Source organism: Denticeps clupeoides, unplaced genomic scaffold (genome assembly GCF_900700375.1).
Source record: "Denticeps clupeoides unplaced genomic scaffold, fDenClu1.1, whole genome shotgun sequence".
NCBI classification, from domain to species: Eukaryota; Metazoa; Chordata; class Actinopteri; order Clupeiformes; family Denticipitidae; genus Denticeps; species Denticeps clupeoides.
In genome coordinates this window covers 108,295-124,751 of record NW_021629691.1, presented here as the reverse complement: position 1 = coordinate 124,751, position 16,457 = coordinate 108,295, and the positions used below count along the sequence as shown (strand labels likewise).

General features: G+C 46.6%; 1 protein-coding gene across 3 annotated transcripts; it reads left to right on the top strand.

Annotated features, from left to right (window-relative positions):
• The first annotated feature begins 2,568 nt into the window (after positions 1–2,568).
• Positions 2,569–15,839, top strand: LOC114771719 (arf-GAP domain and FG repeat-containing protein 1-like). 3 transcript variants are annotated; one of them, XM_028965041.1, is made up of 14 exons: positions 2,570–2,936; positions 3,582–3,675; positions 5,941–6,056; positions 6,262–6,409; positions 7,360–7,480; positions 7,589–7,684; positions 7,812–7,844; positions 9,745–9,939; positions 10,955–11,033; positions 11,141–11,187; positions 11,734–11,823; positions 12,611–12,748; positions 13,863–13,933; positions 14,846–15,839. In XM_028965041.1, exons 1-14 carry the CDS (start codon positions 2,770–2,772, stop codon positions 14,891–14,893), a joined length of 1,443 nt encoding a protein of 480 aa, XP_028820874.1. In that variant the 5' UTR covers positions 2,570–2,769; the 3' UTR covers positions 14,894–15,839. The 3 variants fall into 3 exon arrangements, with proteins under 3 accessions (XP_028820875.1, XP_028820874.1, XP_028820876.1); XM_028965042.1 differs by lacking the exon at positions 7,812–7,844 and having other exon boundaries at positions 2,569–2,936; XM_028965043.1 differs by lacking the exons at positions 2,570–2,936; positions 3,582–3,675 and adding an exon at positions 5,251–5,444.
• Positions 15,840–16,457: the final 618 nt, after the last annotated feature.

The window sequence follows — 16,457 nt, the reverse complement described above, 5'->3', positions numbered from 1 at the left end:
TACGCTACGTTCCCTATTCTTAACAATACGTTAGCGTCGTTTATTTACATTTACATTTATAGCCTTTACCAGAGGCCCTTATCCAGAGCGACTTACAATCAGTAGTTACAGGGACAGTCCCCCCCCTGGAGACACTCAGGGTTAAGTGTCTTACTCGGGGACACGATGGTAGTAAGTGGGATTTGAACCTGGGTCTTCTGGTTCATAGGCGAGTGTGTTACCCACTAGGCTACATCCACCTTCTCAGCTTCTATTAGACACCCTTACCTATGATCGGTAGTTACAGGGACAGTCCGGGCTCAGGGACGCAATGGTAGTAAGTTGAATACATTTATTTACTGTAAGAATGTACAGATGGATCAAAGCTTCAGTGAGGTTCCCTTCCCTCTGTCTCTTTATTCCGAACATAACATAGTAAAAAAACAAAAGAGAAATAAACACCTGGTCCTGATAATCCCGGCAGGGGGACCTGCTGGTCTCTGCTGGTTTCCACTCAGCGTGGAGGAAGCCTGTAATTTCTTCCCAAGATGTGCTCTAGATTCCCCTATTTCATTCCTTCCACTCAACCTCGAGCTTCTTAGTGCCAGAATTGCTTTGTCACGTGACCATTTCGAATGGACTCCAGCTTCACATCTCCATATTGCACCATAATGCGTGCCACCGTCTGTGCGCGCCCGGAATCGGCCCGATTCTCCCTCCCGTTCGTTAGCACAACACTAACGCTGATCATTGCAGAGATGGACGCCGTGCTTCAGCATGCTGGAAGTTATTATGCCATGCGGCCATAATGACTGCCTTGGGTGCGTCTCCATGCGTCACATAACCAAGGGCCGACTCAGCACTCAGAAGCGCGCCTGTGGCTGCGTGACAAGCGTCCGTAATTATAGCATTTTCTCCCCCATATCCCAACATTTTGCCTCTGCAAACGTGCCGTTCCAGGACTTCTCCCTCTCAGTCGTTCTTGCAGAGGCTGCAGCTTGTGGCCTTTGTGCTGTTGACCCTAAGCAATGCTGCTTTTACTTTGTCTGTGCGTGCATACGCCCCGGTATATATTCATCAATCTGAACATCCGACTTTTGCCTGCAGGCATTTTTCATCCCAAAGGGCTCCTCCTGGTGACGGTGGGATGTCATCACAGTGCAGGAACCATCCGGCTTGATGCTTGTTCCAAATTTGTGAGAGAATAGCCAACAGATTGCTCTCTCCGGGTGCTGTTTCGGTCTTGTCCCAGCCTTCCTGCAATGCTGACCTGGACGAGTGAGTAGAAAATGAATGGATGGATGGAAAGATGGATGGATGGTCAACAGATTGCAGTGAATCCTTCATTCCTGCACTTCACTTTCACGTTTCCCAAGGGCACACCATGATAAATAGTTTTAACCACGTACATCAGCTGATTGTGCCAAAAATCAAGATTTGGTGCCTATGTTGGTTTTGTTTTTTGGATCCACAGCATTGTACATTCTGATACAGCGTTGGCCTACCGGAGAAGAAAGCGTACTTAATATCAAAAGGTTGAGGGTCCAAATTCCAAACTGCCTTTCATGGCTGCTCACTGCTCACCAACTGTGAAGGCACAAAAAGCAGAGGACACATTTTGTTGTGTCACTGTGTGCTGTGCTGCAGTGTATCACAACCACTTCACTTTCATATCAATCATCATAAATTGTTTTCTTCAGAAAGATTGACCTGGGGTCTATACTTAGTCTAAACGTGAGTAGGGTTAAAGGAGCAGAACCAGGATTCGAACCTGCGACCTTCTGAGTGTCGGACTGATAAATAATTGGAAATGGTTTAACATCCATGTGTAATAAAGAGAAAAAAAAGGCTTGAGGAACATTTTCTCCTTTTCTAAGGTCATCTGTGTCTAGATTTGTGGCCTTTTGGAACAGCCTGTGATCAGACCACGTGAGTAGGGTTAAAGGAGCAGAACTAGGATTCGAACCTGCGACCTTCTGAGTGTCGGACTGATAAATAATTGGAAATGCTTTACCATCCATGTGTAATACAGAAAAAAAAGCTTGAGGAACATTTTCTACCTTTCTAAGTTCATATGGGTCTAGATTTTTGGCCTTTTGGAACAGCCTGTGATCAGACCACGTGAGTTGGGTTAAAGGAGCAGGACCGGAATTTGAAATTGCAACTCGTCGTTGCCCAAAACGAAGGAGAAATTGCCGAAAAGCGCAGAAAAACAAGGCGGAACCGCTCGGCGTTCGAGTGAAGAGTTAACGGAGTGGCGGAGAGACGGCCGCTCGTCCCACACGTCATTCAATGGGCGTGATAAAGCGCTGACAGCCCGGAACGCGGCCCGAAACAGAAAATAAAACGAAGCGAAATATTAATAAAAAAAACAAAAAAAAAACACGCAATAGTAAATAATAATATCTAAAAAAAAACAGCGATTTTGTCGCTTTCGGGCGGTTTTCAGAGTCCGGAGGCAACGAGGAGGAGGGACGCGCACCTTCTCCAAAATAAATATATTTTTTTAAATAGAAAGAGAGAAAGAGAGGGAGCGAGAGAGAGAGTTAGAGAGAGAGAGAGAAAGTGCCCACGCCCGCCGGGTCCGGCCGATCGGATCGCCGGCGCCGCATAATCGCTTTCGTAACGCGGCGCGCGTAACATCTACTCCACTCTCGTGGACCGGAGACCGAGGGGCGGAGGAGGAGGAGGAGGAGGAGGAAGATCGAGAGAGAGAGAGAGAGAGAGAGAGACGGAGGGCCAGCTCGGCGCTCCCCCCCCCCCCCCCGCAGCAGCCTCGACCGTCCGGCGATGTCGAACCGCAAGCACCGGGACAACCAGGAGGTCTGCGCCCGCAAGGTCCGGGAGCTGGCGCAGACCGGGGCCAACAGGCACTGCCTCGAGTGCGGCCAGCCCGGGGTGACGTACATCGACATCACCGTGGGCTGCTTCGTGTGCACGTCGTGCTCAGGAATGCTGTAAGTAGGCGACGGCCGCCGTCGTCGTCCGCGTTCTTGTTATTTTGTATTATTATTACGAATCACAGGGCGTGCGCGTCTTTATTTGATTGGATACCCCGCCTCCGTCCCCGTCCCCCCGTCCCCCGAGTGTGTATTTACTACGCCGCTCTGTTATTTTGCAGGGGTCCCATTAATCGCGCTCGCGTTGCGTGTCGTGTCGTCATGGCTCCAGGTTTGGCACGCACCAGCCTGTGTGTGCATGTCACGGGCAGCGGGAGGGCGGGTGTGTGTGTGTGTGTGTGTGTGTGTGTGTGTGAGTGAGAAGGAAGGGGGCCACCAGGCTGCAGACGTACAGGCGTTTCGCAGCGTTGTGTGTGTGAGTGAGGCTTGCTGTCTGACCGACATGTTCTCACCGTCATGCTGTGTGCACGTTTTACCCCACGGAGTCAGGTGACTTGGGTGGTTCCCCCTCTTGCAGCCTTCCGTAAAAAAAAAAAAAAAGCCCCAAAAAAACCCCAGTGCACCTCTCCTCACCTTCATCAGTTCACGTGCACCAGTGTCCGTGCGTCACCGCATCACCTTTCATGTTGTGTCCTGGCATGTGTGTGTGTGTGTGTGTGTGTGTGTGCACTTCTCTTCCTCTGCCCCTTCTGCGTCTTGCAGGAGAGGACTGAACCCTCCCCACAGAGTCAAGTCCATCTCCATGACAACCTTCTCCCAACAGGAAGTGGAATTTCTGCAGAACCATGGCAACGAGGTGAGTGACAGGTGGCCTGCGTGCCGTTTCTTGATGAAGACCCGCCTTGTAACCTTTGACCTTGATTGAAGGGCAGCCAGTTGTCGAATTAATCTTTTTATATATATATATATATAATATTCCTGTCTTGGACAAGGGCCAGAAGGCCTTTTCGTCTGAAATGAGTGGCTGATTCAGCAGAAGTGCAGAGAAAATAATCCGGGGAAAAGCGATCCGCTGCGTGCGCGAAAGAGCCCGTCGTCAAACCGGGCCACCAGATGCGGCGCTCGTCCCTGCTACAGGCTTTGCGGCCAACGTGACCCTCTGAGACCTGGCGCTTTGCTGCGGAATGTAGCTCGGCGGCCCGGCCGGTGGCAAATACTGCACTCCGGCGAGCAGGCCGTAAACGTTTCACGTGGCTGTTGAGTCGTCTTCTCAGTCAAGTTCAATTCCCGTAAAGCCAGTGCCACCGGAACGACGCAGGACCTCGGATTTGAGGGACTGAGGCCGGTGTCCTTGTATCACGCTCTGGCCCGGAAATTTGTGGTGCTGGATAAGATATTGTGCAACTAATGTAAAACCGTCTTCTGGATTTCCTGTATCTTTTACATTTTACATTTACAGCAATTTTCAGAAGCCCTTATCCAGAGCGACTTACAATCAGTAGTTACAGGGACAGTCCCCCCCTGGAGCAACTCAGGGTTAAGTGTCTTGCTCAGGGACACAATGGTAGTAAGTGGGATTTGAACCTGGGTCTTCTGGTTCATAGGCGAGTGTGTTACCCACTGGGCTACAACCACCCTTGGCGGTATCTTGACGAGGTGGCCATTTTGGTTGGTGCGCTATTATCCCTGACGCCCGGTAGATGACCTTTAATGATGTTGTCATGAATTAATGGGAGGAGTCTGCAGGGATGACAGACTGCCCTCCTGCGTCCTCATTCTGGACAATTTAAAGGTCCCCTGACATAATTTTTTTTTTTTTTGCTTTTATGTACGTCTTAGTCGTCCCCTGATACTGGATCTGAAGTCTCTCTCCGGAATTCAGCCGGGGTTCAGAACTACAGCCACTTTGATCCAGCCCCACAGTGAGATTTCCGCAGGACGCGCCATTTCGGTGTCTGTAGCTTTAAATGTTAATAAGGAGGAGAGCGGTGCAGACAGGACATCATGTTACCTTTCCCCTTATTAGGACGTAAGGAGACAAATTCCAGATCTCTTTACAAATAGTGGTGGCCTAGCGGTTAAGGAAGTGGCCCCGTAATCAGAAGGTTGCCGGTTCGAATCCCGACTCGCCAAGGTGCCGCTGAGGTCCCCTTGAGCAAAGCACCGTCCCCACACACTGCTCCCCGGGCACCTGTCATGGCTGCCCACTGCTCACTCAGGGTGCTGGGTTAAATGCTGAGGACAAATTTCACTGTGCGCACTGTGTGTATCACAAGTGACAATCACTTCACTTTATCTTTTAAATATCACCATTTCTAGCCACTGCAGGACCATAGACAGGCCAGGGGAACTCGTATTAATGTTCAATAATCTCACAAAGTGGCATTTTTTATGATAGGGGACCCATTTATTATCCCCTTGTACACAGTGGAGGTCACAGTCTTCTCGAGACGGAACCAGACATGTTGACAGATCATCAGAGCTTCACTTCAAGCATTCTGATTTCCGATCTTCGGAAAATATGCCGTCCACCCGCTCCAGCCGAATGTCACGCGAACGCTAATTTACACTAGTGCCGTCGCCATTAGAAGAATGTGGAGCGGCACGAGAAGCCGTGGCAACGAGGTGAGTGACGGGCGGGCTGCGTCCACGTGTGACCTATGTAATGCGATAAGCTTGTCCGCTAATGGCCGCCTCAACGCGTGGCTCGTGATCCGAGATAATTGTCAATTGTGACAACCCATTATCCGATGCCGCCGAGTCGGAGTGGCGCTTATCTTCCGTTCCTCAAAGCTGCTTGTGTGACAAGTCTGGAAACGTATAAAAAAAACATTCCGACATTCTGATATCACCTCGGGCGGGGGCGTGTTGACGTGTCACCGGTACCCGCCCCTGCTCATGTCTCGCAGCTTAGTTCCTCGGTGTGTTTGGTACGGTGTTGTTAAGATCGGCGCTCTTTCATGTGCCAGGCGTGTCGTCGATGCATTCCTTAGTGTTGCGGCCTTCAGAACGTTCCGCCGGTCGGTCCCGCCCGCCCTCCCTGGTTCTTGTGGTCGATTGTCGCCGGTCATTTGAGGTCACTTCTGCTCCAGTTTGAACTGAGAGGTCTTTGTGGTCCAAGGTTGGGAAGATGACCTGGCTCTGCACCTTTGACCCGAAAACGGACGGCTGCTTTGATGTTCACGACTCCCAGAAGATGAAGGAGTTTCTCCAGGACAAGTATGAGAAGAAAAAATGGTGCGCAACCCTCCGCTGACACAATTCACTGCAACATTCTCTTTATCAGCAGTTTCATGGTAATACTTTTGTGTTGCAACATCGTATTAGGAAATATGGCCATTCATAGCCCAGATTGCCAAGCCCGTACCAGCATGTCGTTTCATGCATGCCTTCTGCTGCTTTGTTTAAGTGTGATGTGAAAGGCCACGCTATTCTTTTCCAGGCATTTTTCCAAGAGCAAGAACCGGCGAGAAGTGGAGGGTCCGTGGAGCCCCGGGGTGCAGAGCATGCCCTTGGCCCACCCAGGACCCCCACAAAACCTGCCTCTGGGACATAACCTGCCCCCTTCTGCCAGGCTGATGGGCACAATGGTGAGAGAGCGATGGCGATAGAGCGAGAGGGAGGGAAAAGAAAGATGCTGGTGGGATGGATTGTGGAGTAGCACCGGGTCAGTCTGATGTTCTGAAAGAAGAACGGAGAAAGGCATGCTGACAGAGAGAAAACGAGAGCTAGTGGGTTGTCCTGTGGAATGAAAAGATGAATCATAAGTCAGAGATGTTCAATTTAAAGTTATAAATAAAATGTAAAGATCATACAGTCATGTTACTTTAGTGGAATGGCCTACTTAGTAGCTCTGGGTAAGTATTGGGTATGTTATAAAATACACATTTATTGATTATTGTTTGGTATATTATTCTATCAGTATATCAGTAACATTAAAATTAAATGCCTTTGGAGACCATGGGATGGGATAGTGGGATCGTTTTGAATTATATATGAAATTAGATTAAGCTGTTACATATATTGTTGGTGTTTTGCCCTTCATCCGTTTCCAGTTTCAACATAACACCTACATCCGACTACCAAACCTGGCCAGTAGTGGCTCTTTGGTCCTAAACTGACCATCGATGAATGGTAGTAGGTATCAGCAGCACGACTAAAACCTTTAAATCATCTCGGTGACCTTTTAGGTCACAGTATGCTTTTAAACGTATTTAAAGGTAAGTTATTCTTTATGGCCAAAAGTTGGACCAGTGTTGGCCTAGCAGATAAGGAGGCGGACCCGTAACCGAAAGGTTGCCGGTTCGAATCCCGATCCGCCAAGGTGACACTGAGCAAAGCGCCGTCCCCACACACTGCTCCCCGGGCGCCTGTCATCACTCACCAAGAGTGATGGTTAAATGCAGAGGACACATTCCGTTGTGTCACCACGTGCTGTGCTGCAGTTTCCTAAGATGCCAAATGAGATGCCAAAAGACCTTTACTATAAAAAACATTATTGTTGAACGTGGCCTGGCTCCCTCTCTCTCCCTTCTTTCAGTCTCAAGCTCCGCTGTCCTCCTGGGACAGATCAGCTGCCGTGTCCCCGGCTGACATCCGCACCGACATGTTCACTGCCCGGCCCACCCGCTCGCAGAGTTTCAGAGACCCCCCAGTCAAAGGTGCGTTCTTGTTCCTGTCCGCTCACATCCTCGCTCTTCCTTCGGTTCTTGCTGTGATTCTGCTGATAAATTATGTTGCTTTCTGTCTCTTCTGTTCCCTTTTGTCAGATGCTATGTTGAGTGGGCTTGAGAGACAGAGGCCGGGCTCATTGTCCGTCACCCAGAATCACCCAACGTCCTTCCCTGCACTCCCTCGGCCCTGTGGTACAACACACACACACACACACACACACACACACACACAAACACACACACATCAGCACGAGCAGTAATAACGTGATAATGGGGTGTGTGTCTTCTCTCTTTTCTGTTGCTTCTGTCCTCCTGTCAGCCAGCAGCACTTTTAAAAACAACTTCACCTTAGGTAAGATGCGTCTGGAGGTGCAGTCGAAGGCGGCATCATCAAGTTCTTGTGCACTGTGTACACAATTATTATTCATTTCATCACCACCTTGAATATCATGATGAAAACACAGCTTTTCTGAAGCATACGAATAGTCTGATGATTGATTCTCGTGCTTGTTACACATTTATTATTAATTCCTGAAATAGCTGGCGGTCTGATGAATTCCATTATCATGAAAATGGCCGCTGTCGCCCTGCTCTGACAGTGTAAAGGTGGCCGCAGACTTCAGAATCAGAAACAGACTTTTAAGCCACACATCATCGGACTCGGGTCCAGGAGACCCACAGTGCTGGCTGGTATTAAAAGCTAAAGGCATGTAGTTTGCACAGCCTGCACGGTCGTTGAGCAGAACTCCGCTTAGTTTTTCGCCACCTACTGGAATGTCCATCCATAACCGTTTAAATCCTCATTTTAACTCCGTATTTTTTTACATTATTATATTTACAGAGCACAGCCACGTTATGCATTATAAATAAGAAAGGACCTGTCGCGGACAGCCACGTCCAATACAACAACAACATTTATTTCTTATATAGCCCAAAATCACATACAGTATGTCTCAATGGGCTTTGACAGGCCCTCCACTTGACACCCCCCACACTTCTGCACACAAGGAAAAACTCCACACAAAAAAAACTCTAGGAGAGAGAAAAACAGAAAGGAAGAGACCTCGGGAAGGAGTGATACAGAGAGGGACGCCCTTCCAGGGTAGAGTGAGCCTGCAGTTGGTGTCAGTTCAAAACAGCAGCTACTACATCAGTGTGGCCAGAGAGACGTGCAATAAAATAAAAACCGATCCCCTCAAATGGCAACGGTCTTCTTTAGACCAGGAGTAAGCTAAGGAGAAACATTAGTTGTTGCAATGATGCAATTGCATATTCATATTTAGTAGAAGTAGAATAAATATGGAGCTTTTTTTGGCAAACTGTGAACAGATGGACGCAACAATACAAGACGGACGTCCAAGGACCCAACGAGGACACGATAGAATGGGCATACATTGATAACACTCTACAGATAAAAACTATCAGGAGCACAACACTGATAATACACAAACTCCCCCCTCCTGGAGTCAGTCTATGACACAAACTTGTTATGGGGGTAAATTCCTCCAGATCTTTTTTTTATTGCTTTTTAACAAATTTGACTGGTCACATGCATTGAGAATAGAGTTTGCTCTCTTTCTCTCCCCATTCTTTTTAACTGGTGTCTGCTCTCGCCTGACCAAACATGGCTGCCGAGTGCTTTGTGTGGTTTGCAGATTCATTTGCTCTAGTCTCATAAGAACCCGTGGCTCCTGTTGCTTCAACTTCCTGTCCTTATCTCTGTCCCTAGAGTCTTTTAAGTGGTTATACTCCATCACCTTCCCGCCCTCCATCACGTTTAAATTCTTCCTGCGGGGAGTACAGCAGGCCATCCGGGTCTGAGCATGCTCTTTGAACTGGTTTCACAGGGAACGTGTGGAGAACTCTGATGAGAAAATGACCTGCCAGAGAGCTTTAAAACCCATCTGAACATACCCAGATCAGCTTATCTCGCGAATGTAGGATCCACAAGCGTCCTGTCCCAGATTCTGTGGTTTGTCCAGAAGATTCACACATATCGATGCAGCAGTTGTATTAAACATGCAAGATGATTGGCTTTGAAACATGGATGTAAATAAATAGCTTTTTTAGGCTTAACTTCTTGGTCACTGCACGGTCACTTTCGGTCATAAGGTGACGTGGACACATTGTTTGAGACATATTGTTCGGCGTCTTGTAAAAGAAACAATTAGCCAGCCTCTGCAATCAATCAATCAACATATCAGTCGCTCTGTTCTTTGGTCAATATACTCTCTCTCTTCTGATTGGTTCAGGTCGTACAGTGTCTGCTGGAGGCGGAGCTCCATTCAGAGCTTTCCCCAAATCCCTTAGTCTGGATTTCGGGGGGTTGGGTCAGCAGCACTCCACCCTGAGCCCCACCCCTCCCAGCCTGGCCCTGCCTGTTCAGGACAAGTATGCTGCCCTGTCACAGCTTGACAGTGTGTTCTGTGATAACTCGTCTGCCACAGGTAAGGGGTCATAAATATTCCCAGAAATGCTGCTAAAACCACCAATTGCCACTTTGCTGGACTAAAACCTCCAATCAGAACGTAGTTCAGTGTGGCCTGAACGGCACTGTGTGTAATTTCTGTCTGAGTGCCTGCGCTCAAACGTACCAAATTCGATGGCATTTGTGCACAGGGACATTTGCACGATAATCCTACTAATGCTTGTAAGTCAGTGGACTGAAAGGGGCTTTCAGGGGATAAACGTTAATATCGCAGGCAGTGATGGATTCGCTGCTTCCATTTCCATTCTGCTCTAACATCTATGCAAAAACCTCTGAGATCACAGCAGGCATCAGACCACAGATAGAGCTGTTGTGCTTCCTAAAACAGAAATAATGGCATTAAAATATGAAAACGTAGGCCTTTGAGGTATTTTCAAAATAGATTTCTTTGTAAACTGGTCAAAAATCAGATCAGTACCTTACAAATCCATCAACAAATTGTATTTAAAAATGTACAAATTGAATTGTATTTGTACTTATAATTGGAAAGATAAATATGACTTAATGCACAGCTCTAACATGACCATTAGCTATTTAAAAAGTCTATCAGGAAGATCAAATTCATGTTGGATAATTACAAATAATAAAACAGACTTGGGCCGACAATCTGAACGTATTCAGAGACGTTGTTCCTATCCCATGCAGATACAATCCCACATCCCCTTCATCGACTGGAGCGGTTTAATAATGAATGTGGTGGGTTGTAAGCTGTTAATGGTGGAGTTGGAGGATAAGGGTGGAGCACCAATTAAGTTGTAGTAGCCTAGTGGTAACACACTCGCCTATATGAAGCAGAAGACCACAAAATCACTGGATGAAACACCACTTAGTAGCATTTTGTCCTTAAGCAAGTCACTTAACCCTGAGTGTTTATTGTGGGCTGCTCTGGATAAGGGCATCTGGTAAATTCTGTAAATGTAAAACACTGTGCTGGAAGTCTGAAGTCTGGTCTGTGTTGAAATCTGTGTTTTCAGCGCCCTCTGGTGGTCCGCCGCATTACAGCACCCTGTATGGCAACAAGGTGACGTCAACGTCGACTAGAACTACTGCGAGGTAAGGTAGAGGGCACCTATTGGACCTGAAAAAACATGAAAATTGCTTTATGTCCTAAGGAGCTCTGCTCAGGCCCGCTCTCTCTCTCTCTCTCTTTTTCCTCTCAGCTCTGCCAGTGTAGCAGATCCAGCACCCAGCGGGCAAACATTTGCAAGTACGTCAAATCCCCTGTACCGCAACAGAAAAGACTCATTCATTAATAAATAATTAAACTGTAAACTGGACTCTCGCTGAATTTAACTTGAGGCAAGATTTTGTGGGTTTTTTTCTAAGCACAATAATTAATTAAGAAATCAGATTTACAACCTGTACTGCACCCAGAAGGCTTGGCAGACATGGTCAAGTTGGGCCAAGTTAGTCTTTCAACCCATTAAAGGTTTTATTTATTTAAATGATACATATTCATGACCGTTTGGGGATGTAGCTCATTTGGTATTTTAGGAAAATAGACTGGAGCGTTTAAAAACGCTGCACATGGCTTCAGTGAAGAATGCAGCCAGAGGCTGTGTGGAGTTGGGGGGGAATCTGTTCTGTGGTCTGCAAATGTATTTTAACCCGAATGAGTACAGGGCGGGCGAGATTAGACCTGCAGCCGTATTTAATAATGAAGGATTATTGAACTAAGCACGGTCCTTCATCACTGTCATCGTCTTCATCTCTCTCTCTCTCTCTCTCTCTCTCTCTCTCTCATTTTCTCTAGATTTCCCCAATCCCTTCAACTCTGCTTCCAACTCTGCCAGCTCCCAGCCTGTCCTGTCTCCAAGCAACCCGTTCAACAGTGCAGCGCCAGGTGGGCTTAATATAATCTGGACGCAGCTCGTGCACTTTAACCCCTGGGACCACACATGCATTTCATACAATGCAGTTACTGTGTAATAAAGATCAGTTGTATATGGTAGCGCGTCTGAAGCCAGAACTGTGTGGAACTGATACCAAACTCGTGGGTTTGTGGCCTGAAGCTTAAAGAAAATTGGATCTTGGAACAGTGGGCATACTTCACTTTACTCTCTCGGCCTCAAGTTACGAGCTAACCTTTGTTGCGGAGGGAACTAAAATAACTAACGTTAGGGACTGAGATGTCTCTGGGGGGCTCCAATGCCAGGCTCAGCTGGAACAATATTCTACTATGCCCCACAGTGGCTTGGTGGTGAAGTGCACTTTATCTTATGAAGGTACATTATGGATATATGTTGAATTGTATGTTGAATATGGTTGGAAATGTGTCACATACCCCCACAGATAATTTTATTTAATGGGAGCTGGGAAAAATGTGTCTGGGCCAAAGATTTTACTGATGAGAAATTAGTGGTCCACGGGTGTCCTGAGCAAACCAGCAGAAAATGTCTCTTATTCATGATTACAGCTATGGTATGCTGCAAAAAAAAAAAAATGTTTCCAGCAGGACAAGGCAGGACTCATGGGAAATAAATGGCCAACTCTGTTTATCACAGGCGTCCTAAAAGCCAGAGCTTCATTGTTCAGCTGTTCGGGTTAATAAACTTCAGGCCATAATTGGACATCTAAAGGGTCAGGTGCTCAGACTGAATGACTGACAGCTGTGTCCCTCTGACTGACAGGTGACTCCGGTGCATTTGTCTCTTCCTCCTCCTCCTCCTCCTCCTCCTCCTCGGTCTTCCCCCCGTCAGCATCCTTCTCATTGCCCTCTACCCAGAGTGCGTTTTCTCAAGAGCCGGCGGGAAAGCAGGAAACTAACGGTGAGCCAGGCTCAGGGTGTTAAGCATGCCGAGGTTTAAACACACACACACACACACACACACACACACATATATATATGTAGATAAACTTTTTTTTATCTTAAGTCTTAAGTGAAGTGATTGTCATTGTGATACACTGCAGCACAGCACACGGTGGCACAATGAAATGTGTCCTCTGCTTTTAACCATCACCCTTGGTGAGCAGTGGGCAGCCATGACAGGCGCCCGGGGAGGTACCTTGCACAAGGGGACCTCAGTGGCCCCTTGGCAGTTCGGGACTCGAACCGGCAACCTTCAGATTACGGGTACGCTTCCTTAACCCGCTAGGCCAACCCCTGCCCCCCCACTATCTCCATTTTTACTCAGTTACATACTATTTATTCCTATAAATATGATACCAATTATTCATAGTGAACTTAAATGTGTCTGCATCCTGACACTCATTTGATGATGGTTAGTTGAAACAAGCATCTGAAACATCCACATTGGCCATTTTATTTGGGGCAGCGGTGTTAACGACGCGGACTCGTAAATCATTCAAACCCCGAACCACTGAGGATTAAATGCAGAGGACTTTCCTCCTCTTTCTTTCTTCTTTCATGTGTAATTGCCTTGTATCAGTGCTGTGCGCAGTTTATCAGACGTGTCTTATATGTCACTTGGCCTGCAGTCGCTAACTCTGTTCACACAGCGTGCATATACTCAGTAGGGTTCATTACGGTGGGAAAAAAAAGTTGAAGTTGAACGCCGAATTTGTTTGGCTGCATAAAACTTTACTTAAAACTTTTTAAGTATAATTTATTACCACCCAGCCACAGAAAGTCTGCTGTTTGACATCTTTTTTTTTTTTATGCGTGAAATTTGCCAAGTCACACACCGTCACATTCATCCACCTACCTGCCAGCTACTTTGTGTGATTTGGCCGGGGATGAAATGTTCAACCTTGAAGGCCCCTTTGTAGCAAGGGCCTAACGAATTACACAGCAAGTGTCCAGCAATGACTGGGGAACACACGCACAGCAAAAACATCTAAACTTAACTGTTCTGTACGTACTGAGTGAATGAAAGGAACATTAATGGCTGAAGGGTTTTTCCCATCATGCATTTCTTCTAGGTTTTGCCACGTTCCCCGCTTCTGAATTGGCATCCAAAGTTCCGCGGCCCATGTCGGTGAACCCCTTCACCGTAAGTGCTGCGCACCACACACCGCACCCCATCGTATTAATCGTGGACAGGGTTCGAATCGTTCTGGGAGCCCCGTATGCCAGTGCTCACCATGACTTCCCACGTCACATGCAGGCGCGTACATCTATAACGGCCCCAAAACACTGAGTGGAAAGACACGAGCCATCCTGACGGGTACAGAAATCTCAGAACAAACATAAAACTGTGACAAAATGGAGTGGAGTGGTCACATTTACATTTTGAATTTGTACATACTTATCGACATGGTATTATAAGAAAATAAAAAAGCAGTCCAAACATTTCTATACATAGTTCTTAATGGGCCACGATCCTTGCCTAATTCTAATCTGTTTTTTAACAACAGGACACGGTGGAAGAATTTTGTTAAATGTTAATTGCCTAATAAAAGCTACGAAACCTTAATGTTGTGCCTAAAACCAGCCCGTAACCTTGCTGAAATCGCTGTAAGCCACAGTCTGCTGTGGTTTTTATTGCAAGCGGAAACAGATCGTCGCTAGTGGTCTTGAGATATCGCCAATGTCATAGATGTGCATTAAATACTTCAGCGTTTAGAACATTTAATCGAAATCTAATATAAACTAATATAAAGGGTCTTCAGAACCAATCTTGGCATTTTAATGTATGATATTATCTTACTGCTTCCCAATAAGACAGGGTTCTTAGAAAAGACCTTAGATTTGCAATGTTTTTCTGAGTTCCTGATATCTCTGTAAATATCATAAACTATGATGGTTAAAAAGCCGAACATGCGGGGTCCATGCCTGATTTCCTGGCAGCAAGAGGATGAGAGGATGTTTTTTTGGGGGAGGGGTCTGTTCTACTCTTAACCCCTCTCTCTCTCTCTCTCTCTCTCTCTCTCTTTCTCCATGCCTCCCTTTTTGTCTCTCTCAGGGGACTGTTTATCCCAGCCGAGGAACGTCGCGGAATCCTTTCATCTGATTCCGGGGCCCCCGGCCACCACAGTGGCGGAGGGGGAGGGGACTTGGGGACAGGGAGGGAGGGGAGCACGTTACTGAACCTAAGGACCTGTTGCCATTTCAATGCCTCCGGAGTGTTTCCTTCAACAGATGAAGTTGCGTAGCACACATGCCGCGTGCCCGTGTGTGTGTGTGTGTGTTTTCTACGTGTTTATGTTTACTGTATGTTTTCAGGTTGCCAACTTCTACATTTCTGCGTCACCATCACTGAGTTTTTTGTTTTTTTTTTGCATCGCGTGCCATAAACAGAGGGAAACAAAGGCTGAACCTCCCGACTTCTGTCCCATCTTTCAGCGAAATCACACGCGGTCTAGCGTCTTCGTGCACTTACGTACCACCCCGTTCACAATGCATGTCAGTATGAGATGAGGAGCGTCCGGCTCCGTCTTTCCATGTGAATAATTATTAGTATTTTTTTTTTAGGTGACGCGCATCTGTCGGTCGCTGTGTCTGTTACGTTACAGCTGTGTATAAAAAAAATTATAATTAAAAATAGACTCAGGCTGCATGTGCTTCAAGGAGGGCTCAAAGAGACGCTGTTGAATGTAAAATGCTACTTTTGATCTCAGTATGGTATTAATGGACCAAATGCTAAGTTTTTTATTTCTGGTGACACATTGCTTTTTTTTTTTATTTAAAAAAAATAATAATTTGCAAGTAAACCATAAAAGCAACCGCACGCATATCATATAAATATAAGAATATTGTTTGTTTACGTCTCCGTATTAAAGCCACAGTGTCAAATGTAAATAGGTTTTATTTTGCTCGGCGCTTCACACTGAAAGAGGTGATTGATACGGTTACATAATATTCTATTTTTTATTTTATTACTCTCTGATACTATTTTTGTGTGAAAGGCTATGATTTGCACTGCCATAAGCCATTAAATCCCATTGTTTTAAAAAGGAGACACTGTTGCCGTGACTTTATTCAGCTGGATTCAGGGGGCCAAGGTTAGACTGTGTGTGTGTGTGTGTGTGTGTGTGTTTGAGTCTTGTTGTAATACTCGGAGCGACCGGCAGGTGTCGCTTGTGCGCATGTGTGTCACTCGCTCGGGTCCCCGCAAATCTTTTAGGTGGAAAATGTGCTGACACTGTCAAGAAGGGGGTTTTATGAAAGAATAAAGTGGGCACAGCGCGCTCCCAAAGGAACGCGAGGTGTGCCAACCACGAACAAATGTGAGGTGAATAACCGGGCCGGTCGTACAGCACCAAAGGGGGAGTTTGGTTGGCAAAACAATGGCACTTTCTTCTCGAATCTTAAAAGTGTGAAGGTTGCAACCAGGGTGGTTAACCATTAACTGACCGAATGAATACAACATGTAGAAAATTCTTTTAGATATATTTAGATAACTTTCCCCGTTAAAGCTTGAAATAAACTGTTTTTTGTCTTTTTTTTTTTGCTGGGAGCGTGGGAAATTAAGTTTTGTTAATTTCACCGTGAACCTTAACCTTTCATTGTTATTTATTTTTACATTAAAAAAAAAAAACGACGCGCACGGACGGCGCGCGCAACAACGCCGGCGG